Consider the following 26,224-nt stretch of genomic DNA (forward strand, 5'->3'; position numbering starts at 1 on the left):
TATCATTTCTGTCTATCCCAGCTGTCAGCCTTACATCTGCTGTAGTCAAGGGACACTTACCAGACATCTGAGGAAATAAATCAGAGCTTACATTTATAACTAAAACGTATAACTTTGTAACATTTGTAACTCAAAATACTGTATCTTGAAGGACTGTCAGTATGTTAAAACTGTAAATCACTCCTAAAGGACCTAGAATGTCAAAGTTTATTTTATGTTAGGAGGCAATGTTTTTGTTATTTTGGAGCTCAAGGCTGCTGTCAGCTGTTAGTTAATTGAGGGGGATCAGTATTTCTCCACTGAGATAACTTGATTACTTCTGAAATTCCTCTGAGAAGATACTAAAAAGAATAAATTTAATGTGGAGACACTAGTTTTTCAGAGTTGTGTTCACTGTTGCAGTGATACTTTGGCTGAAAACTTGCTTTGCTGCTCTTTTTCTGCAGGTAGACTCGCCACGTGAAGGCACATTTGTAGGGAGCTGAAGGACTTTTATGTCATCATCTGTAAGTATCTACCATCAAAGTAACATTTAAGTGTGTCTGTATGCTAGAACTGGCCTTTTTCATGTCTCTATAGTAATTATTCTTCAAAATTTTATACTGCAGCTTTTTTGTAAGTTTTCAACGCAAATTCTTAAAAATTGCCCGATCAATGAGTACAGGGAGCTTGAATGGAAGTTCTGTTATTGTCTACTCGATTACACCGTTGCTTTCATAAAGCAGTAACTTTTCTCCTTTCACTGAAAAGTTGAAGAACTCCATCTCCTCCGGGTTGTAAGCCAAACAGGCAGTGAGACACGTTTATTTTTCTGCTTTGCCTCTTGGGGCCTCCAAGAGCAGAACTGTTACTGCAGCAGTCTTAATGCGTAAGCTGTAGTGTGAAGATCATGAGAGTATTTCACGAAGAAAACAGGGTAAGATCTTATCTGTTTCTGTCTTACAGGGTAAAGGAAATAAAATTGTTGAGAACACGTCTGGGTAGTGACAGAGCCAGGAACAGAACATGGGTTTTGTGATCGTCACTTCGGCAGATTGCTCCCTGTAGAGAGGGAGGGCAGGTTAGTTGTGTGCATAGGGACTCACGTATCATTGGAGTCATCTGAACTCCAAAGCAGTTTAGCGTGGAAACTTCTAAATTCTTTGCTAGATGTTAGAGGCATCAGTCCCTACATTCACAAACTAGTCTTGAGAAGGTGTGAAGACAGTCAGTTATTTAAAGCCATGGATGCATAGGTGATCGATCTTGCCATGCACAGGAGTAACGTGGTATTTATGGAGTCCAAGAAGTGAGTGCCAGTTTGGGGAAGGGTGATGTGTGCAAACTGTGCAGAGAGCGGACACTGTAACAGGTTATAGGAGATTTTTGTGTGCATGTTTAATACTGTCATGTCTTGGCATACAAGCCAACACCCGTGTACAGTTTAGGAACTCACTTCACTTACTAATATGTACAAAGTGATTTTTGGATGCATCACTCCTCTACACATCACCTTGTTGACAGAGCTGAGTACTGAACTGTTACTATTTCCAGAATGTCAGTCTTCCTCTTGGCCTGCCCCTCCCAGAGTACACTATCTGGTGGCAAGTACCTTGCTAAACTGCAAGGAACTAATATTTTTATACCCGTGAATTTTTTTAAATCCTAAATTATTTATTGGGGTTGTTTTATACTTATAGCTTTCTTGTCCTTCAAGCCTATATGCTTCACTCAGGATATCTTGAAGGCTTAACAGCTGGTGGCCATGTGGTTCTCTTGTTGAACTGTGGCAGATACTAATGCCTGAGGTCTTCACACACTCAGAAAATGAAACGTTCCCCCTTTCTGTAATACAATGCTGATATATGTGTGACTTACTAATGCTTTGTGTATTGTTCCTGTGTTATGCAGAAGAGGTAGGAGTACCAAATTGTAACTAATTTTCATTGCCTGCATGCTGTGTTGCACTTCTTTCTTGAAGGATGATTAAAATAAGCCTCTATTTTAATGTGTACTTCTCTGTACAGCTCGCTTGTATTAGCAAACCTAGGTCAGTCACATTTCTAACGCTCGGTTCTGTTTGGTTTTTGTTTACACAGGTTCTACCTGTACATCTGCACTCATCTGACAAGATGGTATTTCGGAAACCACCAGATGGTGGCTGGGGCTGGGTGATTGTTGTCGTTTCCTTCTTTACTCAGTTCTTGTGTTACGGATCACCGCTGGCGGTGGGAGTCTTGTATTTAGAATGGCTGGATGCTTTTGGAGAAGGGAAAGGCAAGACTGCTTGGGTTGGATCACTAGCAAATGGAATCGGATTGCTTGCCAGTAAGTGTAGATGCAGTATCTCTCTGAAATCAAAACATTTCTTTCTAATAGATGCTTTCCTCTGTGTGTGCTTTTGGAATTATATTAGACAGCTACAAATGATAGAATGAGGATGCTGCATTTTTGTTTTAGGTCAAGACAGGTACTAAGATTGCATTTGTAATTTCACTATACATAAACCAAAACAATATAATGGTAAAAGAGCAATAAATATATTACCCTTAGAAAATTCAAAATTATTGTGTTTGAATAAACTAGAAAAACCAAACTCTGTCTGGGAAACTGAATGGTAATTTTGTTGATGTGATTTTTTTTAATGAGGCTTTAAAAATAACATTTGCATTAGTATCTTTAAAATCAGAGCAAACTGTTAGTCTGAAATGGTTCAAGTGCTTTAAAAAAAAAAAGTCAATTAATAAAGCAGTTTACTCATTTTTCAGCTCTAGAAGGAAACCCACCAGTTAGGGTGAGTGAGGGCTCTTTTCCACTGTTTGTTTGAGAAAAAACTCCCTTTGAAGCCTGAAAAGTTATGGATAACAGTGGCGTTAAATAAAACAACTCAACTGGAAGGTTTTCTTTAGTAAGACATTGTCACTTGGAGAGTAACAGCAGGGTTCTAGGAAAATAAGACACCACTTTGAAAGTCCATAGGTCCATTTTGTTGTTGTTGTTGTTTTAATATCAAGCATGGGTATTGTACTGGGTAATATCACTAACTTCTGCTTTTCAAAGACTCACCATGGGAACTATTATCTTTTTTGCTGAATCTGGAAAAAATTGCCTGTCAGCAGAGAAATTGCTATGGGCAAAAGCAATTATGTAGCTTAATAGACAAAATGCAGCTCAGGATTCTGAGGAAATCTCTCCTTAAAAGAAAGTTGACATTCAAATAGTGATACAGACCTGAATAAAGACCACTGCTTTGTGTGACGCTATAACTGGCCAAATACTGGTGTCACACTTGTGTTAGGGTTTTATATCACCAGGCAGAATAGAAATGGGCAAAGGCAGGTGTATCATTAACCACAAGACGACTATATTCAGTGCCAGGGTGTAGGTGGGCAAAGGGCTATAGACTGCTCTTCCGTTATACTTTTTTATCTTCCTGGTTTGAGGGCATTAAGTCCTGTTATTAACAGATCAAGACCTAAATAAACTTGAGTGAGAGCATGAAGTGTGGGGGGGAAAAGGCTAAACAAGATAGTTACTGAAGAAAAACTAGGCAGAAGGGGATTGCAAGAGAAGGGGTGAAGAAAAACCCTCTCCGTGGAGACCAGAAATCTCTGGCTCACTCCTCTGACAAGAGCCTCAGCCCTGTTTCTTGTATGTCAACACCAGGCTAGTTTCCAGATTTCTTGGTGCCCTCTGTCTTGCCACTGTGAGCAATTGTCGGTAGTGTGCTTTATAGCAAATAGAAACTTCTGTGACTGAATAATAGGAATAGAAGGTACTATCGTAATTGATTCTGGTATGGAAAGATTAAATTACTTGAAATTTTGATGGGTTAGGAGGAATGTTATCTGTCAGTGTAGTTTTATTCTTTCAGTTTGGGATTTGGAAGCTTAATAATCATTCCTATTTTTAATGCCTTCAAAGAAAAGTACAGTGAGAGCCTTTTAATTGCATTAATGTTATCAGAGTTGACTGAAAACAAAATTTGTGTTCCCTGCTTTACCTGAAATGGAAGATCCCACTGCCTTATCAAGCTGGGATCTGACCTTAATGATAACTTTACTTACAGTGTCCCTCCAACAAGTTTACTTTAAGTATCATAACCTCTACCTAAGACTAGAATGCTCTTGAGAAGTTACAATGTTTCATGCAGTTTTCACAGCAGGCCTTTTTCAGACCCAGTCACTAGTGTAAAGAACGTATGTGTTTTCAGTGCAAAACCATTAATATAACACATTGCAAAGTTAGGCCCTTTTCATTAATATAGGAAAAGAGAACTTGCTTCTGTTCTTATTTCTGCTATTGCAGGTTCCAGTATTACAGGCCAGGTGGGACCATTGTGTGTTGTAGCCTATGTTAAGTAGATGATTGGGCTAATTGAATTTTTTTAAATTAGCATATTTTCATGTATGTGAAAAGATATTATCTGTAACTTAATAACTTCACAGTCTCCCCAAGCAAGCTCATTTCAGCAGCAATATTGCATGTGTGAATGCTAGTAACAGGACAGCTTCACCCCAAAGCCTTTTGGTAGTCCCCTTGCCTTTTACTGTTCTTAACTTGACTCTTCTAATATTTGTTCTTTCCCTTCTCCTCCTTTATTTTGGTTTCCAGTCTCTGATCTAGTTATCCGAAGACATATTTTCAAGTATTGGTACTCTTAAAGCAATCCATGTTACATGCAGAAAATACTGTAATTCTCATTTGATTTTGAACATGTTTGTTTAGTGCATTCTCAGTCTCTGACAGCTTTTCTTAGTAGTTAATTACCTCCTTAAAAGTATGTAATCTTACGATACAAGTTGCTTAGTTTTAGTCTTCAGCTGATGAATAGTTATCTTTCAGCGGTGTATTTTCACATGTCTCTGAGTAAGTGTGGTGTATGTCTAGAGATTGCAATCGAATTACTTTTAAATTTTCTTTTAAGCCTGTACCTTGATACAGTTTTTTTTGCCATTGATACAAGAGACTTCCGCTCTTTTAATGAAGGCTCTTCTGAAGAGCCATGAAGGCTCTTCTGTGAGCCCTCTCCAACTTAACATCGCCTTTCTGAAGCTGTAGATGCCAGACTGGAAAAAGAATGGCAGTTATGGTAGATTTGCAGCTGCATACAGGAAATGTTAGTGTCCATTTTCTTAAGGAAGACTTTTCTCATTGGTAGCACTGGAAATCACATTAGTAGCTCTGTAACAGTGGAAGGTAGGTCCAGTGACTTTGCTATATAAGTACTGTAATTTCACCAAAAAGAAGATAATGTCCTTATATGTATGTCAGCTGGCACAGAAAAAGGTTCTGTGTGTCTTCTCCCCTTCCCTCTGTACATGTAGTCTTAAACATGTTTTGAAGTAGCTGGTGCTGGTGAGTCCTTTCACATTTGCTGTATTGGTATCCTTTCTACAATGTTTACTTCTGACTTGTGTGGGAGCTAAACTTAGACTCGAGACATAGAAACCCAGTACAGCACCTTGTTTATTGAGTTGAATTTCCTAGCCGCCTGGTGTTCGATTTCTGTCCTCTTGCTCGCAGCACAGACAGTGTTGCTAAGGCCAGTGTTCAGCCCTGAGCTGGACTGTTCAGCTCACCAGCTGGAAAAGGGAATGGGACAGGGACCTGGTTGATCTCTTCCTTGCAGGATGACTTGAGTTACAACTTTCTGTGATGTGACCTTACAGTGTATTGGAAGAAATACACTGCCTAAAACAGTGAAAGAAAAGCATCAGTGTTATTGTACAGGGCAGTGGTGAGACTTCTGCTACAATATTAGGTATCATAATGCTGGTCAGACTATAGGGGACGTGGCACATGGCTCCATGGATGATGTAGGGCTTGTTGCATAGGAAGAAACTGAAAGAGCTTAGCATGTTTCCCCTACTAAAACAGGCCAGAGGAGGATATTTATTATGTTGTTGAAGATCATGTGTTTCTCCTGCACCAAGTGTTCTTAATTTTACATCCATTTTGAGCCTGAAATTAAATTTGATCCATGTTACACTTGTTAAAAGCAAAACAAAGACCTTGGTGCCTGTAATTGGCACCACAGCTGTTTATAGTAAGAGTTGATTTCACAGTATTTGGCATAGCAGGAGACACCAGCAATATGTCTCCCATTCCCACTCCCCTTTATTAATGGAGAAAAAACAAAGGGAAGATTCTTCCTTGAAAGGCATGTCTTGATAAATTAATGGGGTGTTTCTGCTGGTCTGAGCCATTCAGTGCTAAATGTTTAAAAAGCTTAGTTTTGTGTTTTCAAGCAATATTTGTACAACTCTAAAAAAACCTTTGCAGCATCTACATATTTTTGGACAAAAACCTCACACATAGATAGCCCCCACTGTAAACTATGGAAGCTATACGTAGTTTATGGGGAGGGGAGAAGGTGTCCCAAAGATTCCTCTGAAGAGGAGCCCATTTCATTTAATAACTATCAGAAAGGCACCATCCTTCCAACTGGTTGGGAGTGGGTTGCCGTCCCGTGTAAAAAGGCTTTTTTTCTGATCTATATTTTTATCCAAAGTACAAACACCTGGAGAATATTATATTTATTATGACCAGGTTTTGCAATGCATTTAATATGCAAAAAATATTCTTGTGTTCTGTCCAGTGGATTTTACGTACAGTCCATGAGCATTGCTTCTACTCTACTGTTTCAACAGGCTCAGACAGATACCAACAAGTCGGGTGGGTCAGATTAATGCAGGAGATAAGAAAAAGAACTCAGTTGTCCAGTATTGTTTGTTTAGCAAAAGGTTTTGTGTGTGTATGAGGTGAAGGAGGGAGGACCCTTGAGATGGGTGAGTGGAGGAAGGGAGTGTTAGTTTGCAGAATTTTTCTCTTCATGTGAAAAGATTGAGGGAAAAGAGTGTTAGTTCTTGATGTCTGTTAAACAAAGCAACTTTGTACTTGTCAGGAGGTCAGAAGACTGTGGTAGTTATAAAGTTCCTGTGTGAGCAGCAGATGGCTCATTTTCGCATCTCAGGAAGGAGACTCTGTCACATCCAGGTCTCACTGAGGGTAAAGTCTTCTATTCAAAAAAGTCTTAATGAAAATACCAATGTACAAATTATTCCTCCTAGAAGTTCTTCCTCTTTGATCTCTCTGCATGAAGATCTACTGTGAGAGCCCATCTTCCTTCTGCTGCTTCTTGCCATTTTGTCTAGGGACCTTCTTGACAGCATCCCTGCAGAGCCTCATAATTGTATTGCTGGCTTCTAAGTCTTCCAGAACGATACAGTTTTCTTCCTACAGGTAGTTGTCATATAAACTGAGCTGGTATCTTTTTGTGGTAAGAGTTTGGTCTAGTTTTAAGATACATCATTTGGAAGAAAAAAAGCCCCAGGGATTTTATTTGTAAAAGAGGTAAATATTTATCAATGTCTTCAAATATTATTCTAATACCAGTGCTAACCCCTGGAGTTGCTTGGCAAACTGAACAAAATGCTGTCTTAAAAGCTATTTTTCATGCTTACTATTGAGAATTGCCACTGGGATTTTATTTTTATTACAGCAAGAAATACATTATCAGTGGAAGGATCTTTCAGAAAAGAGAGTCAACTAAATGAAAACCCTTATACTGCCAGAAGAGCTGTTTCCTATGTGGCTGTACGTAGACTCTTACATTCTTCAGAATGTCCACTTTGAAAATCCACAGGGCAGGAGTTCACAGAGCAAGTCTCAGTTCCACTCTGAGAAAGTTGGATGTTTGACCATAATTAACTGCCTCGAACCCATTGTGCTTGAATTACTTGTAGAGAATAACATGTTTGTGTACAGTGAACTCCTGTGCAAATATCCTGGTAATAACCAAAGGTACTGTGCCTGGTGGAAAAAAAAAATGCCAGCTCTTTGGGAAACAGAGGAAGAGAAGGAATGCGAGAAGTCAGGGAAAAGAACAAAGATGCTGACTGTCATGAGGGTTTTCTTTTGTGACTTTTTTTTCTAGCAGTACAATGAGGGGAGTGTGAAAGTAGAGCCTAGTGTGAAGAGGAAGATGGAACTGTTTTTCTTCTCATCCTGGAGACCTCTAACAACTATTTTAATACTTATATTGGCACTCCTTCTTATAAACAGGGTCATTGCTGAGCTGCCAGATCTCTTGCTGTGCGAGATGACACATTAATACTGAGCTTATTGGAGCAGGTTCTTCAGTTTTGTACAGGTTGTTTTCCATGTCAGAGCAAAAGGGTCTCTTTGTACTTTCTGTTCTCCTTTGGGATTATTTTTTGTTAAGTGGGAGAAGCTGGAGAAGCATCTCCTTGGACCCTGTCAGAGATGCTTTTGATAGTGTTCCAGAGGAGAATGTCCTTGTCAGATTATGAAGACATGTTTTTCAGCTCTGTCTCCCCCTTGTTCTGGCTTAGGATCAGAAGGTCCAGCTTCACCTTGGATCCTCTAGTAGTGATCAGTGCAGTCTTTACCAGTACCACCACCCTAGGCTGGACAGGGACCTTCTGAAAGTAGCTGTGTTGAAATAGAGAGAGCAGGTGGAAGGGAAATACCATTTGTTTTAGCAAGGTGGTGAGTGAGAAATAAAGAATAGAAAGAGTGCAAATTCCTCTGCTTAATTAAATTATGTTATTACTACCTAATGTTCTTTTAGTGTAGAAGAATTTTTTATGTAATACAGATTCAATCCTTTGTTTATTTTTAAATCCCGTGGTTTTAGGAAACATACCAATCTTAATTTGCCAGTTCTAGTAGTTAATTCTAAGAATCAGCAACGATCTAACACTCTCAGCTTTTGTTCTCGGCAAGTTACTCTGCCCAAGTTATTCTGGCCGGCTTTCATTCCCACAGCATGCTGACTCTTGAGAAGCAGCGAGCGCTTACATCCTTCCTTTTTCATCATTTCCAAAATCCAAATAAATCCCACTTCCCCAGAAGATTTTTCTCAATTCTTCTTTAACTCTGATTCTTTGCCTGGATAAGCCCTAATTCAGATTCACTTCCCTTTACGTTCCCTAGGCAGATAGCTCTTACGTAGGGCAAAAGTTCTGACCTGCCTTGCCTTTAAGAATCGTTTGACCTGCTAACGAGTCTGTGCTCCTGCCTGCCAGAACTGCTTGTCCCATGGCCGGTAACCACACAAAAATCTTGCGTATGTTCCCAGCTGCTAGCTCCTGTCTGCAGACCCAGGCAAGCATCGTCCTCAGCTCCAACTGTTGTTCACCTCATATCACCTCTCTGGGCTCACCTTCCATCTGTTGGGAATCTCAGTTATGTGCGAGTCAGGGAGGACCAACCTTAACAAATGGCAGACTCCAAAGTTACTGCTTTTGCAGATTGTATTGACCATGGAGTGGCTTTGTATCGCTGTGAATGAGATACAAAGGTGGTGAGGGGTTTTTTTGTTGTTGTTGGTTTTCAAATAATGTAATTCATCTCTGTATCTAACTTCTAATCTCAGAGTTGCTGAGTTTAGGATCTTGGGGCTAATATGTAAGTCTATGTGTGAATGTTTGGAACTGCAGGATTTCAGATGAGAGATTGTCTTTTGCAAGCCAAGGCCCTTGCTGGTTGCTTATTTATGCAAGGCACCAAGCTTGCACACTACTTCAGACTAAAAGGTGTATTCCAGGTCACACAACTGAAAATAAGTGTTTGCTCTCCAACTTCTGTGAGGGGAGAACTGGCTGAGTAGAGGCAGAGTACAAATGTTGCCTGTACTTTGTTCTTGTTTTGAAGAACTAACCAACCAAGAAATATTGGGGGGGTAAAGAGAAGGAGAAACTGTCATGAACGTTGCTCTGGACATTCTTAATAAATGCCTTTGAGTTTCCATAGTTTTACAGTAGAAACCAAGAAAGGTAGTAAACAGTTATTTGGTAGAATACTAACTAGCTGTTATTTAATTCCCTAGAAAATTAGGGAAAAGTACTGTTTGTCTTTATCTGGTGTATCAGCAGATATTTCCTCTATGTAAGCACCAGGTGGCATTCTTACGATGATTATGATCAGAAGTTACTATTTTCCATTTCAGTTTTATAAATCTCATCTTATATCAAGATGAATACAGATACTGTCTTTTCTGACACACAGTTTTTGGGGTCTGTCAAAAAATATCTTCTTGGTTAAAGCCTGGCTGATGGTGTAATGTCTTTTAGTACCTAAAGAGGCAGATTCTTTTCAGAACCTTTGTACAAGTCCTTAGGTGTGCAGTGACAGCATTACAGTCAAGTATGTATGTATCATCCTGTGTTTAAAGAATGTTTTGCTTGCTCTCTCCCTCTCAACCTTGGTACCATTTCATGGTCTTGATGTCAGTTTCTCCTTGAGCAAAAATCTTGCAAGCCTGATCTTGTATGTTTTTATAACTGACTCTTTTAAAGAATCCTGTAAAAATGAGTGCTCTGAATTGTTGCTTCATATAATTATATATTTAAATAATTATCACAAGAAACATTTCCATAGACTGAGATTTTTTTAGAAATTCTTACTGGTGCTGGTATTTACTAGGAATGTTTTTCTTGCTTTTCCTCTAGGTCCTGTCTGCAGTATATGTGTATCATCTTTTGGAGCAAGACCAGTAGCAATTTTCAGCGGCTTTATGGTGGCCGGGGGCCTCATGATGAGCAGTTTTGCACCGAACATATACTTTCTATATATTTCATATGGGATTGTTGTTGGTAAGAAACACCTCTCCTTCATATAGAGACTTAATCTTTATTATTTTGAGTCTTGATTTATGAATCTGAAATAGGAAACTGATTCACAGAGGCAGCGGTAGTCTGGGACTTGATTTAGCAAGGAATACTTTACTTTGGGGAGGGGAGGGGTGTCGCACAGGCAGACTGTTACCATGTAGTGGAAGATAAAGGCAATGCATATGTTCATCAGGGTTTGAAAACAGTTTGTCCTCTGTTGACACGATTGTTAGAGATGGAGAAGCTGAGGTTTTACCTAAGGGGTGGAATCAAGCAGGTCTAATGCAGGCGTGAAGTGCCAGTCTTAAAGGAATAACATCTCTTCGGGAATTTTGTCATGTACTCATTCTAATTTGATAAATTAGGGATCATTAGGGAGCAATGTTGTTCTCCACATAACTGGATTGCACCTAAAACACTGTGCTAGAGGCATGAAAGTCCTGTTCTCCTGGCAGGTGGTGACCTGCCCCTCTGTGCTGCAGAGGGCTGCTGTGGGTGGTTTATCAAATGAACTGTGTCAGGAATCCGGGCACCTCGCTGGCCAGCAGAGACCCAGCAGTGTGCTGGCTCGGGCACGGTGCCATGCGGACACAGCTCTGCTGTTTTCTGGGGCCAGCCCCTGGCCTGAAAGCCTTGTAACCCTTCCACGTAGCACAGAACCTGAGCGGGTGAACTCCTTAAACCCAGCCTCCTCCATGCAGGTTCTGCAGCCGGGGATGGTCGGGGGAGAGTGAGGTGGGACAGTGCAGGCAGCCTAAAGGCCCTGTCAGTATGAGGCCGGTGTGGCTGGTGCTGAGCCAGAGTTAAAAGGTACCTCTGTGTCCAGGGTACACTACTGTATTATCTGGGGAATAAAAAGGGGCATTCATTTCCCAGAGTGTGTTGCATGCTTTATTTCTAACTCTTTTTCTCAAGGGCTTGGATGTGGCCTTTTGTATACCGCAACAGTTACCATCACTTGCCACTATTTTGACAAACGCAGAGGCCTTGCACTTGGTCTGATTTCAACAGGTATGACTTTTAATTGTCATTCTCTCTAACTTTTCAACTCTGATACAGCTACCATTACCCTGGCAATAAAAAACAGGAGATTATATTTTTTCTCATGAAATACTTCTTAAGTCAAAACATCAGTAGAATGATGATGAACAGATAAAACCAGGTTTCAGATAAAATAGTAACTACACTTGCAGGTGTATGGTATGAGTTATCCATATAGATGAGAAAAGGATATTCACTAAAATGAAAGCAGACTCTGAGTAGCTTGGGCTGTATGCCGTGGGTAAAAAGGGGGGAAACTTTCCATAGAGCTCTCCTCCTCCCTCTTCTTTCTTACACAAGATCAGAGGTGAGAAAGAGATTGGAGATGCAGGATATAAATGCTGGATCACCATAACCTCACATTAGCTGTGTCTTTAAAGGAGTAGTTGAAGTTTGGGCTTACATTTTTAGTATTCTTCCATTTCCAATCTAAAAGGAGACTAAATTCTGAAATCTTCCAAAAGCTCATCCCAGCTTTTTGTCCATGTATGCTAAAGGGATCCTAGAAAAACAAACCTCTGATAATACAAGGAAAATTCTCAAGTAGCTGTTAATGAGGAGAGGCCTGTCAGTACAGTCAGTGTTATGAGATATTAATGCCAGATCCACACCAGTGGAATAAAGGGTAACTTCTGCAGAAATGTTCCTTGGAATAATTTTCAGTGGCTTTTGTTGGGATTCCAGGTAGTTTGTCTTAAGGCCTGATCTTATTGAGCCCTGGTTAATTTTAGTTCCTGAAAGACAAAACAAGTCTGAATTTTATAATTATTTTTTCCTGTGTTTAGCACTGAAGTATATAACTTACTTTAATATAACCTAGAGACAGCCTTCAGCAAATCATTTTAATTTAGAGTTTGTCTTTAAATTGACTTGAAAAACCAATGCTCTGTATTTGTGAGTGGACATCCATTGATTACAATGGATCTATGCTCACTTCAACAGAGAGCTTTTTCTTTAAATTGGTGGGATTGCATAAAATGCTTGTGTTCATAGTAATTGCTTACTCTTCAGTGTCTTCTTCTGAAGAGCCAAATTTCTCAAATGCATATTTGGTCCTGCAGAGCTTCAGAAATGCCTTTGGAGTAAACTCACACCATGTAAGCCCCCCTCCTTAGACACCAAGCAGTCAAGGGCTGTTTCTAGGAGGGCTCTTGGTGCACCCCTGGTCTGTTGCTGCCTTAGAGGAAGAAGGTGGCAGCGAGGAGGAGAAAGGGGAAAATGTTTGTGTGTGAAATTCTAACTGTGCTAACTCAAAATGGTACCTGAAGGGATACACGTATGGGAGTGCATGGCAGAAGGATGGCTTAATACTTCTTTGATGTTTTTCATCAGATATAGTATTGATCCTACTTGTTTCTAAACTGTCTGCTAGTGTTAATCATCATAAATTGTTCAGATATTTTGAAAGGCTTATTTTGTGCATACTCAATAAAGAAACTGTAACTTCAAGAGGGATGATGACTTGCCAGTTCATTAGACTGGGGAGAGAGGAGCACAAATTACTTACCATTCCTGTGACAGTGTATTTGTAGCTGCTGAAATGTAGGAGTTTATTAGTGTTGAAGAATGTTCTCAGTTCTTCAGTTTAAACTGATCTGATTTTCCTTTTATAGGCTCAAGTGTTGGACTCTTCATATATGCAGCATTGCAAAGAGAGCTTATTGATCTATATGGACTGGACGGTTGTCTGCTAATAGTTGGCGCACTGTCTCTAAATATATTAGCATGTGGCAGCCTAATGAGACCATTGGAGTCATCTGATTCCCCTCCACCAGAAAAAACATGTGTAGACAAAGTCCCAGATCAATATTTTGTTTACCATGAAAAAGAAAAGACTGTTGAAGAAAATATAAGCATCCTTGAAAAGGGCTACGTTGATGAAAAATGTGCGAACAATATGCCTGATTACAAACAGGATAGCATTTTAAATAAGAATGTATTAAGCTCAATAAATGTAAATGAGAAAGACACTTATAAAAAGAAAGTCGTAGAACAGACAAACTTCTGCAAGCAACTCGCCAAAAGGAAGTGGCAGCTCTATTTGAACTACTGGGAGGAAACCGTGGTTCTTTTTAAGAACAAAGTATTTTCAGCTCTCTTTGTTGCCATCTTGCTCTTTGATATTGGTGGATTTCCTCCTTCCCTGCTCATGGAAGATGTAGCAAGAAGTGCAAACATTAATGAAGATGACTATCATATGCCCCTGATTTCCATTATAGGCATTATGACCGCTGTTGGCAAACTTACTTTAGGAATACTGGCAGATTTTAAGTGGGTTAACACTTTATATCTCTACGTAACTACCTTACTAATGACAGGAGTGGCCTTGTTTGCAATTCCATTTGCCAAAAGTTACCTTACGTTAGCGGTGCTTTCTGGGATTTTGGGTTTTCTGACTGGGAACTGGTCAATTTTTCCATATGTAACAACAAAGACTGTGGGAATTGAGAAACTGACTCACGCGTATGGGATATTGATGTTCTTTGCTGGACTTGGAAATAGCCTCGGACCACCAATTGTAGGTAAGGTCAAGGTCGATACTATAAAATGAACATGAGCTTGTCAGGACCAGACAGAATTAATTTGCATGTGAGTAGTTCTAGTTGGTCCTAATAACAATGGAAAGATGAAATCAAACTCTTCAACAAAAATTAGAGCCTGTTTCGCTTGATCTGGCCAAGCTGGTTGTGCTCTGGTTTTGGCTTTGATAAAAAGCACATTTCATGTCTAAGTGGTCAAGCTGCATTTTAGATTTGGCCTTTTTTTTCTCTCTTTTTTTTTCTCTCCCCTTTTCTCCCCATGATGTTTCTCTAACTTACAGTGCTGTGTTACATTTAACTCCTCACTGATGCGCTTCTCTCTTATTTTCACCCTCAGGTTGGTTTTACGACTGGACACAGGAGTATGACACTGCATTCTATTTCAGTGGCTTTTGTGTCTTACTGGGTGGATTTCTTCTGCTGTTGGCAGCGTTACCCTGCTGGAATGCCTGTACCAATCAGAGCTCAAAGCTGCCTCCAAATACTTACTCCTACAAAGTTGCATCTAGCGCTTAGGTGACAACTGGAAAACACTTTGTGCTTTTTTATATTATATAGCAAAGTATTTTAGTAATTTTCCACTTATTTATGAAGCCCAAAAATCCTCTTCCACTAGAAAAATTCCATTGTTGCTTGTTGTTCATTTCTTTTTTTTTCTTTTATTTCTTTTTTATTTTATTTTTCAGAACAGTCTTATTTTGTCTACTATGCACTGTGTTTTCAGCCTTTGTCTACTGTAATTTCCTTTCACCCTGTAAGGGGTATGTTCTGCTGTATTATCAGCTGTACTTTTTTTTTAACAGGGGTGGTGCGGAGGGGTGAAAACTTCGAAGCAAAAATGAAGGCCTGTTCCTTATAGGAAAAGGCTGGCATTTCTGTCACCTTTTATAGGTCTCCGAGTTGCACAATCAGACTTTACAAAACAAAAATTTGCCTTATTAGAATGTAATACTGTGGCAAGGTGCTTATAACATCATGCTTAGATTAACTTTTTGTCTTTTTAAAGTTTCTCCAATTTACAATGAAGTGCCAATTGGGGGAGGGAGAAGAGGGGGAACAAAACCAACCTTGTGTTGCATAACTGAAGTGAACTTTATGATGAAAGTAAAGATTCTTACTACCACTGCAACTAAGAACTGTGTCTATAAATATTGCACATTTTGTGAAGTCTGTTTATAAAACTGTTGAACCAAAACCTTTTAAACCAAGGAATAAATATGATTGTTGAAACCATGAAAAGAAATGCTGACTTGGTTATGCAAGTTCATAATCTTTAGATCGGAGTTGGAGATGTGCTCATAGAAGCCCACAGGTGAGTGTTTCTAAGCAAGTCACCCGCAGTCTGGCAGTACTGGGGGCATCTCTTGTTGCACAGCTACAGTTTAGTAGGTTGAACCTGCTGCGGAGAGCTTAGTAGTAGAGCTTTCAACCTGACCTGATGAAAAGAGGAAAAATGTGACAGTAATGTCATTGTTCTGTCATTTTTGGAACGGACATAGCAGGGAGAAAAGTTAGTAACAGGGAGCAAGAAAAAGCATGGGGGAGGGATAACAAAGAGGTATGGGGGAAGCTGAGGTGGAAAGAGTTGCAACACTTGAACACCAAACAGGCCAATGAAGAGAGAGCCCCTGAAACCCACTGCCTGGATACTCTCTAGCTGCAGGCTAGCTGTGTGTGTCTGATGGCTTTTGCTTTTGTTTAACCCAAGGCCCGGGGCTGGCGTGACTGGGGGGAACGCTCTGTGAGGTTGAAGTCTTTCCTGAGCCAGGCAGGTGCTATAGCGAAGGCAGGATGACTCTAGCTCTGCACTGCCCGGCGTGCCCTGTGCAGTGGCTTTTGCTTCTGTAGCTGCTCCCGCACCAAAGATGTGTCTGGTTGCTCTTGTGTAGTAGTCACAGAAATCTCCTATCCACCTGTGGCACGTGCTGTGCGCTTTGGCTTCTTGCTGTAGGTTAAAGTTTAGTGGAGCATGTTGGGAAGCCTTGTGTGAGGTACAAGTTCCTAGTCCTGAGTTAGATCCTGTATGGTTGCCTGCAAACGCCCAAGTAGTTCTCAGCAGTACTATGTGCCTCAAATGTCTGCTGTGATTCTGGCTCATAAATAATCCTTAAGATTAAAAACAGGCATGTAATGAGCAACCTTTATTGTCAAAGTGCTATGCACAGAGTTACTGTGTTTGCACACCTCATTAAGCAAGAGCGATGTAACCTCTAACTGGGGCAGACGTAAGTGCAAGTAATGTTCCCTCTTCTGGTCCAAGGTAGGAAAATCCAGCTTGGCTTCGGAGAGTTTTTGCTGACTTTCTGGAATTCACTTATGTATGTTTGTATTAAAACTTGACAAAAATAAAGATGCAGTTAGTTTGTCTCTATTTTTTTCCTCCATTTGTCAGCTCGGTGTAACTACTGTGAGGGTTTTTTTTTCCTGGATTGTTTATTCAATGCATGTGGAAAAAATATTGAGTATTCGATATAGGCATAAGTGCAACTCCAGTTCCAAATTGGAGCCCTGGGTATCTGATGTGGATTTGCACCCGTTTTATGTGCTGTATGGCAGCTGTAGTCAAATTTCACTGCATGCATATAAAAGTAGTACCATGTTTTACACATCTTCAAGAAACTGTGGTGATATACACTGGATATAATCAGGGTATGTGTGCCTTCAGATTAATATCTTTTAAAGTCTCTCACTTCCTGCCAACAATACATTCTGAGTACTTTAAATATGAAACTGCTGTTAAATTAGTTGTCAGTCTGTTTGAAAAAAAAATCGGCTGGAATTAATGTTAATGATTGGGCAATATGTAGCACATTTTTGCAATGGAAATGGAATCTATTATTAGGCAGCTTGATATGTTTGGAAATACGACTAGTGATCTGTGATAGTTTCCTGATGTAACCCTACCCATCAGTAAGGAAAGAGCCCTGGCTGTTGAAGAATTTTATGTTGCCACTGCAGGCAATATGTGTTAGGACTCCTAGCCCTAGGCAGTTAGTTGAGCACTGTGACCATACTAATCTTGACTTTAATAGATAAACAAGACCTAAGATTTAATGTTTTGTTTTTTGCTTTTTACTTCTCTAGTTTTGCAGGGTTCCTTTCCAAGAAGAGATTTCCAGAGATGCTGCAACTTGGGTATTATCTGAGAGCCTTTCCTCCTTCTGTCTGACACACTTCATTCAAATCGGCCCATAGGTTCAAATGTTTTTTGGAAGGTGGCAGGAGAGGTACCACATGATTATCTGTGCCTCATTGGCTTAAAAAGTAGGTCATCAGCATTGACAGGGTGGTAGAGGTAGGTAGGTACACAGTTCTGCCATGTAGAGTTAAATTCTGCATCCTCTTGAGTTTTATAGTCCCTGACAAACAGATCTGGAACAGAAGGAATGAGATGCTTAAATAATTACTCTTTATTGTAGAAGACAAAGTTATTGTTTCTTGCATAAATTAATTGGTTACTGTGGAGTCAGTCATGAATAGAACATTTATCTTCTTATTTTCAGATCTTAAGAAAATTTATTGTAGTTACCGAAACACAAGACAAATGAAACTGCTAAGTTTTATTAGATTTAAAGTCTTCTGTGCCTTGCTCAATTGATGGTCTTTATGGTTAGCTGCAAAAATGGATTACATTCCTTCGGTAGCTGTTAATTTGTCTACATCAGGCTGATACTGGAATCCTGCATCACATACTGACATTGAGCAATGTGCTGGATAAGGGCTACAGATCGTATGCTAGAAAAATTGACTGAGATGTTTGCATAACATTAAACTGACGCTGAGGTATTTTTTTATTGGAAAGATATTTCACTTAAGGCCTTTCAGGAGGGCCTTTCATATATGTATATATATGGTGAATATGTTGGGCTGAGCATGATACTGGTCAGATTAAAAATGACAAAATGATGAATGATACAGAAATTGGACACGTATGTCAAAGGAAGTGGCAAAAGCTGATTTCCCCTGTGAAGCAGAATTCCTCAGATTCAGAGGACCTATTTCAGTCATGTTTTGCTGTAGACTCAATTGTGCTGAAGAGCCAAGTTAAAGACTTGTCAGTCTTCTTACAAGAAATAGTCTTTAGAGACGTGTCAGTATGCTCTGTTTACCAAAATCCATTTTGCTTTTTACTTTTTTTTTTGAAGAAAAATATTTGTGCTTTTAAATGATGGCTTTTAAACAATTGAAACAGTTCTCAGAAGCCGATACACACATGCTCATCTTGTACCGTGGCATATCATGTAATGATTTTGTTGCAGGAACTAAATCATAGAATGATTTGAGTTGGAAGGGACCTTTAAAGATCATCTAGTTTAACCCTGCTGCCCTGACATAGTGATTTCAAATTTCTCTAAATAGCTGGTCTGTTTCTGGTTTGTTGTCACTTTCATGGCTCTGTGGGGAAGGCTTGACTCCTTTCTTCTATGACCTCATTGTAAGGCCTCACATTTTCTGCAATAGCTTCTTGTGTTATTTTTCTTCAGTGTGTCCATAGTTTTTTGCAACAACACTGTCGGTTAGCTTTAGCTATCTTTGTTTGATGTGTGGAGTATTTGCTTGCTTGGGTTTTTCTCATTAGTGTTAGATAATCACATCAGTCCAAACTGACTTTATTAGCTCCCAAATCATTTCATGTTGCCAGAACCTAAAGGCCGAGATGTCTGAAATGAGCAACTTGCTGAAATTCTTGACCAGAGCTATAGAAAGAGAATAAAGTATGACTGGTATGAATGCAGATCTGTCAACTTCTCTGCCTGCAGATGCTCAAAACTTGATTTAATGAACAATGGGAGTCTTGTGCAGGTGTGATAAGGAAGAGTGAAGACAGGACAAATCTTTTGGCTCCGGGGTTTCACTGCTGTGCTTTCTTCTCTTTGCATCTCCTGTGTCAAGTGCAGCTTTAGTGCTGTGTGTGCTGCAGTTTCGTGAGCTAGCGTAAGGTGAAAGGTAGGAGAATCGCATGCCTGGAGTGTGAGATTTAACACTCGGGTACCTCCAGTCTCCTCACTTCGCGTGCAACAAGGAGTATCGTGCAATGTTCAGTCATCGAATAGGTACCTCAGGAGTCTTCAAGGGAGCATCCCTGCACCCGTTCCTCGCTTAGCCCCAGTGCTGCTGCAGAGGGATTAAGTCCAGTGAGTTTTCCAGGCCAGTTTCAAGTTGTGTTTTCTGCCAGTGGAAGTGCTTGCTTAAGGCATCCAACAGTGCATCATTGTGGGTGCTGTGTTGTAAACCCACTCAGGGAACCCCTGGAAATGCTTTTTTTGTAACTGAGGTCAGCTTGTGTTTTTTACAGCGCGGGCTCACATGTAACTGCTAGCACAACACGCCGTGGTGCGCCGCAGCGCACGGGTGGGAAGGAGCTTGGAGCAATTCCTTTGTAAGCTGCCCTTGCGGTCGTGCCTCTGTGTGGTGAGACTGCAACAAACGGCATTCCCAGCTGCCTTTGGCTCCAAGCTTAATCTTACTTGGTCATAGTTAAACTTGCAAAAACCATTTTCTTTTAGTTCAAATTAATGTTGGGTTTTTTCCCCCCCTGTTTCTCTCATTGCAGGCTGAAAATCATCCAACTAAACTTCCTTTCTTCCTTTCCTGGTGTCACAGCTCATGTTGAAAAGTAAACATGTTTTCAGTGATTAACAGCAAGGACTAGGAGATGTTGCTGAGTAACAAGACGAATACCTACCCCCCTGTTTTGTAAATGGCCAGGGCTCTGACCAACTCTATATTTACAGATCATATCTATCTAAATTGTGTGGGTTTTCTGTGGTTATAACTTTAAAATTTGATATATGACATGCATATCAAGTTGTATTAGGTCATGCTGTCTTCTGTTGGAGTCAAATTACTTTGCTGTTTAATTAAAATGTCCCTGGGTTAGAGTGGCTGTCTCCCTGCTTTGCATTACTTAGGGGACCATCTTTGCAAATCAGGATAACTGAAATCATCTGGCATGTCTTGAATTACAATAAATACTCTGTATGAGGTTATCCAAGTGTTCATAAAAATGCTTCAATTAATATTTGCTTCAGATAAAACAGGGTTATGTGGAAGTGCTGTCAGGGAATAAGGGACAAAAAATTACGTTTATGAGACTAGGCTTGACAATCTGGTATCTCCCCAGGCACATCAATTACTGGTAACAATTAAGTAGGCACTGTTTTGGGTGTGTGGATGACCATTTTGGCTACCAAAAAGATTCCTGGGAGAGAGAGGTGGGGAAGAGGGAATTCCCACTGAGCACACCATGTACCTGTTGCTTCAGAAATAGGAGACTTGAATTTGCATATGGCAGACTGAATTACTGAAAACAGGGTTTCATCATCTCACCTGGAACTGGAAAGCTTGGTGGAGCTGCTGCTGCCACCTCAGTTTCTCTGGAGGGATCATATCCCTTTTGAGGGTCTTCCTCCTTTTTTGAGTTTTATCTAATTTTGCTCAAGAAGTAGTATCACAAGACTGCAGAAGGCAGAGTTAATTGAACATAATAGACAGGAGCAATTCATTTGAAACAATGTTGAATCAGTAAGGACCAAAGCTATTGAAATTCTACACCATTGGAGAAATACCAATAAAAACCTGCCTCTGCTTGACTTTTACATGGGTTAGGGCAGTGTCCATAGTGCAAGAGGATGCTGAAGCCTCCACTTACCATATTCCTCCTTTTTCTTTTTTTTTTGTCTCCACTTCAGGTGCTGTGCAAGCTAGAGGCAGAGAGGAGGCAAGGACTAACCATATTTTATTTCTTTACAGCTCTTCAGACACTTCTTCAAAGAGGTAATATTGTGTTGGAACTGTATTGTTTGTGCAAAATGGCAGTGCATGGTGCCAGAGATAATTGCTTCAGCTAGAGATTCCTAGGCCATAAGCTGTCCAGAGCTGAAGCTGGAAGCTAAGTTTCCTGTCAGCTGTGGGAAGCTGTCAGAAACGGGTGACCAGCTTGTGGATGGAGCCTCGTGGGAGATCTGTCTTCCTGGGAGAATGACTGGGGCTGCAGAAACTGGCCTGGTACTTGTAGCTTTTGCTAAAACTAGGCCAACAATTCAAACTCCCTATGAAAATGAGCAGATAGGGAACAAACCACGATTACAAAAATTTTGTGTTGCTTTGTGTTTTGCTTTTCAGCTTCCTGTTTCTTGGAGAAATAAACCTGGGATCAGCCAAACTGAAAGAAAATTCTCCTTAGTTATTATTTCCTGATTACATTTAAATGCATGTTCAGTAAACACCAGTCAATCAGCTGAGTCGTGTTGCTTAACTATTGCTGTAGTGCCTTAGCAGAAAATCCAGGTGTTCTTAACCGTGTATGAAAATACCTGCAGCAGAGGCCGAATGCTTTTTGAGTCAGTCTGCACTCCAGTGCAATTGCAATGTTAGAAATACTAAGCTCTAGTGCTGTAACCCGCTTTGAAGGGGAGATGCTGCTGCTTAAGAGATGTGAACAGAGGATTTTTCTCATCTTCGTCCTTCACACTGAAGAAAGTGAGATGGAGCAACCACCAGCAAATGGCAAGGAAATCTGCATGGAAAGAAGAATAAATTCTCTTCTCCTACAAATGCAAGTTTTCAGCCCAAACTGCTATTCCCATGACTTCCTTTTTTGTGCAAACTGCACCAAGAAGCAGATTGAATATTTCCCTTTCTGGCAGGGATGATAAGACTCTGGGGAGGGAGGATAGTTTTTCTTCCCATGATGTATTTCTTTCTGTGTTTTTTCCAGTAAGCAATATACACTGTATACGCTGGCATATGAACTCAAATAAGGAAAAGTGGTCAGAATGTCTAGTTGCAGAATAGCCCTTGCACCTGTGCTTAGTTTTTACCAGACAGAGCCTTCACTGCGTACAGCTATACCTCCAGCTACTTTGGATGTGTTTTTCCTCTCAGATTTGCCCTCTGTGTCAAAGTTTGGGATTTGCTTTCACTCAATTAATTGCCTGAATAGAGAGTTCAGTTATCATCCTTATTCATGTGTGTTTGAACTTCATGATATAGACTGAAATGGGTTTTAAATAATTTGTAAGGCCTGAAAAAGAGTTTTACTTGCTTCATTACAACAGTTTTCAGCCCACAGCTGTTTTTGTTGATGTTCTGCTCTTTAGCTGCAACAGCAAGATAGTGCCTTTAGATAGTGAAGCAATACTGAATTTTGAATGCTGACTTGTTTTCCCTGGAACAGCATCAAGAAAATTAAGAGGTTTAGGTGCCAGGTGGAGATTAGAGGAAGAAAATGAAATTCAAAACAGGAAGTGGAGAGAGGCAGGCTCCAATTCAACCTTCATGACATTTCCCTCCAAGAGGAGAAGAGTATTGACAGTTATTGACCTGTCACTTGCCGGTTACTTTCAGTTCTGCAAAACTGCCAAGGAAGTGTGCAGTTTTCTGCATGCTTTTCTAAAGCCTTTAAAAGAAAAATGATGCTAGAGAGTTTAATAGGCTGGGGAGGGGGGAAGGCAAGCAAGCAGTCCGAACATGTGCCTCCCACAGTTTCGCTGGGCAGTTCTCCACATGCCTGTAATTCAGCTGCCTGGAAATAGGCTCTGCTGAGCCACCGCAGGACACCAACGCATCCCTTGCCAGAGATGGGTGCAGATAGAGGGAAGCAGCTCCAAGCTTGCCAGGTGGGTTAATGTAGTGCTGCGTCTACAGTAACAAAGAGCCTTGCCGTGACTCAGGAGATATTTGCTGACGCACAGCACCGGACTAATGTGTGGCTGGCTGATGGAGAAGGGGACAGTTCCCTTGCGCCTGCCTGGCGCTGGCCGTGGAGACATACCTGTCCTTGCCCCTGGGCATCCACATCCCAAGGAGACCACCCGATCAGCTGTGGGCAGAAATAAAACAAAGTTCGAGGGGGCACTGCTGGCAGCTGACCAGAGTTTGCCTGGCAGGAGGGATTGTGGCCTGTGTACCCTCTCCATAAGCACAGTGAAAAGCAATGCAGTTAGCAGCAGGGGAGAGCTGCTTTCTTGTCAGGACAGCAATTCCTCCTTTCTGATAATTTAGCCTGGTGAGTAGACATAGTTGGCAGCCAAAATATTGTCATGAGGGATATGTGGCAACCATCCTGTAAGTCTGTACTACAGCTTTTAGCAGCTAAGATGTGGAAAATGTATATTGATACAGTAGTGATTAAAACAGAAATACCACTTTTTCATGCCCCATTTCTTGTCAAGGATTACCTAATACTAGATGCATTTTTTTCCCGTGTCTACTTCTGTCTTGGTTGTAGCTCATATTTCCATTTTTTGCTTTTGTTTGAGACTCACTATAATTTCTCTACCAGCTCCATATACTTTAAAATGTGCCATTTTTCAGAACTGACTCATTTTTCATTTTAAAGTAGCTCATGATGAATTGGAATAAAATATAGAAATGCTGTGTGTCTAGGGTGGCAGTGAAAACCTGCTTCAAAAGCCAGTAAGACAGGTTTGTCTGATGGAAACTCATCCACATGTATCTGGCCCTGACTGTTTTTCGTGGTAATTCAGGGATGCTTTTATGGGGTAAGCGCACAAGGGTTGTCAAGGCTGAGATGGTGCAACTGTTGCATCATAGTGCATTTAGGAAATGATCATGCTGTTCCCAAAAGATTACATAGAGAAAGGAAAAAATACATTCCTGAATAGGACGGTTTTGAGCATTTTGAGCCAAGGAGTAGACAATATAACTTTTCTGTTTTCCTTCTCTTCAGACAAATCACTAGAGCTTTTTAGTGTCTCCAGTCTTACTTGCTGAAGCTGTCAGCTCTGAGGTGTAAGAGGTCAGCACACACTCACTTGGCATGGGTTCATGGGCTTGTCATGCTGTTTTATCCTATTTTTAAAAAGTCGTATAAATCGCAAAGTCAGAGCAATATTGTTCCTACTTATTCCAGTGACTTTTCTCTGAGCTCCCCACCCAAAACAGTTTTTCAAAACAGTTCTGAACAGTGTGTTGGAGTCCTATATCCCTTGCTACAACATCAGCTTCTTATGCTGTCTCATCTCACAGTGCCTTCTCCACCTCCCGCAGCTTTCACAAGGTCTATCTGGCCCTTTTTACTCCACGCTGTCCCCAGGCCCCAACACTGGGGTGGGCAAGAGATGGCATACTACACTGTGCGTCTTGCAGCTGGGGGGTGCTGACCGGCTGGCCGGGGGGCATGTGCTGATTTGCCTGTTAGCAAGCTGCAAAAAGCAACACCATTAGCTGTGAGGTCCTGTGGGATGCTACCCCGTGGCCTTCTCCTCCACTGGGCTGGAATTTATTTTGCTATATGGGAAGAAAAGGTTTTTAAAGCAGCTGAAATGATGTAGAGGTTGATTACATGAGCTTATGTCCAGTGTTCTGGATACAACGCAGTTCATAATCTTCCTGTATTAACAGCATAATTTAGCAACTCCAGCAGACCAGTTGCAGAGTGTCTGGAGTGTTTACTACAGATAGGACAAATTTAGTGATGTTTTCATGAGCTGATTAATTTGATTTTATGGTGTTCTCTGACCTTCTGACACACTGGAAGGGTTTTTCTTCTCTGCAGTTACCCACTTGAAAAAACAAGGAAAAAAGACCTAAACACTCTAAATACATCAAGGCATCAACACAATTAGAATCAAAGCATCACAAATTCTGTTTTAGGATAACATCAGATACCAGAAGACAAGCAATGTGACTGAAACATAGCATTTATGGGTGGACAATGCTTTAAATGAAAAACATATAATATTGATTTTTTAATCAGTGTTGTATGCCTGCATATCCTTGAAAAGTTGCTTTTGAAGTTGTCACTGGATAATGAGGATCGTATCATGGAGGGGCTGGCTAGCAGTTGCAATCGGATTGAATTTCTTTGCTTCAGGTCAAGCTTTACACGTTTATTTATGAACCCCACGGTTCTACTCTGATTCTGAGCATCCAACGCTCCAAGCCTGCAGTTTGCAAGCTCCTCTTCAGCTGGGATCAGCGGGGCTGCTTTCCCCAGTGTTTACTTCTAATCTAGAGCTACTGCAGCCTCTCCAGCTGGATCTGGGCCACGACAGGGAAAGTGCCAATGCAGGACTGTCCACCCACATCCCCACCGCGGCCTCCCCACGGGGCACACGCTCCGGCTGCTCAGCTCTTGCCCACCAAGAAGGGCTTTCTTTCCTATTTGGCTGGATGCTTAGAGGCTCCTGAAGCCGAGACACAGATCACTAGGTTAGCGGAACAGGCTGCTTGCAGTTTTGAAGGAAAACTCTGAAATGAACCGTAAAGCCTTGGTTAATTATTTTTCTTGCTGCTATTCTTTTTTACTGCTGCCGGCAGTGGATTTACCTCTGCCCTCTCTCACAGAGATCCTGTTGTTCCTAATGCTTCTGTAAAAAAACTTGTTTTCTAAGGAAGAAAACTAAACTTTTCTGTTTTCCTTTCATGTTTATTCTCTTATCTTTTTGAGACGTCGGCAAGCCTCAAAAGCAGCCCTTTCAGTAGCTGGAGGCCATGCCCAGTGAAGAGAGTACAAAAGCAACCCCCGACGGTCCCCCAGCCCCTCACACAGCCCAGGCCAGGGCACTGCCTTTCCTCACAAGACTTCCTCTGGGTGGCAGGGAATTGGGAGACCAAAAGTTTGGGGTTTAATTTAGACACGGCCCTTGAAGTCAGGGTGGCTGCTCAAAGTACCGCACATCCTATTCATATAGCTGAAGTCCTGCAGGGACTGACTTTGATCCAGAGGTTGTGAAGGAAAGGTTTGAATTGCAGCTACACAGTATGAGCAGTTATATGTTTTATTTGTGCTGCTTACAGCTTTCTGCTCTTTGTACAACAGCAATGTGAGGAGAAATACCCCTCTGAACTGTGTTACTTAGCACAAAAGGAAAATCCTGTCCAGGGCTTGGGTCTCCTTGCTGTGTCTGAAGTGAGGTTTGCAAGACCACCTCTCCGGCAAGCCTTGTGTGCCCTCTAGCTGTTGCAGGCTTTCTGGGAAATTGAAATGTCTTCATTTTCCATAAGCCTCACTGAATTTTGCTTTTTGACCCAATGGGCAGGTCTTGAAAACAAATT

The 26,224-nt window shown here is 40.9% G+C and overlaps 1 protein-coding gene across 1 annotated transcript; it reads left to right on the forward strand.

The window, feature by feature from the left end:
- The first annotated feature begins 442 nt into the window (after window positions 1-442).
- SLC16A9 (solute carrier family 16, member 9) lies at window positions 443-15,433 on the forward strand. The gene is made up of 7 exons (XM_009325842.1): window positions 443-506; window positions 946-1,060; window positions 2,079-2,307; window positions 10,458-10,601; window positions 11,535-11,630; window positions 13,274-14,182; window positions 14,538-15,433. Exons 3-7 carry the CDS (start codon window positions 2,112-2,114, stop codon window positions 14,714-14,716), a joined length of 1,524 nt encoding a protein of 507 aa, XP_009324117.1. The 5' UTR covers window positions 443-506; window positions 946-1,060; window positions 2,079-2,111; the 3' UTR covers window positions 14,717-15,433.
- Window positions 15,434-26,224: the final 10,791 nt, after the last annotated feature.

The sequence above is a fragment of the Pygoscelis adeliae genome, unplaced genomic scaffold (assembly GCF_000699105.1).
Source record: "Pygoscelis adeliae isolate BGI_AS28 unplaced genomic scaffold, ASM69910v1 Scaffold4, whole genome shotgun sequence".
NCBI lineage: Eukaryota > Metazoa > Chordata > Aves > Sphenisciformes > Spheniscidae > Pygoscelis > Pygoscelis adeliae.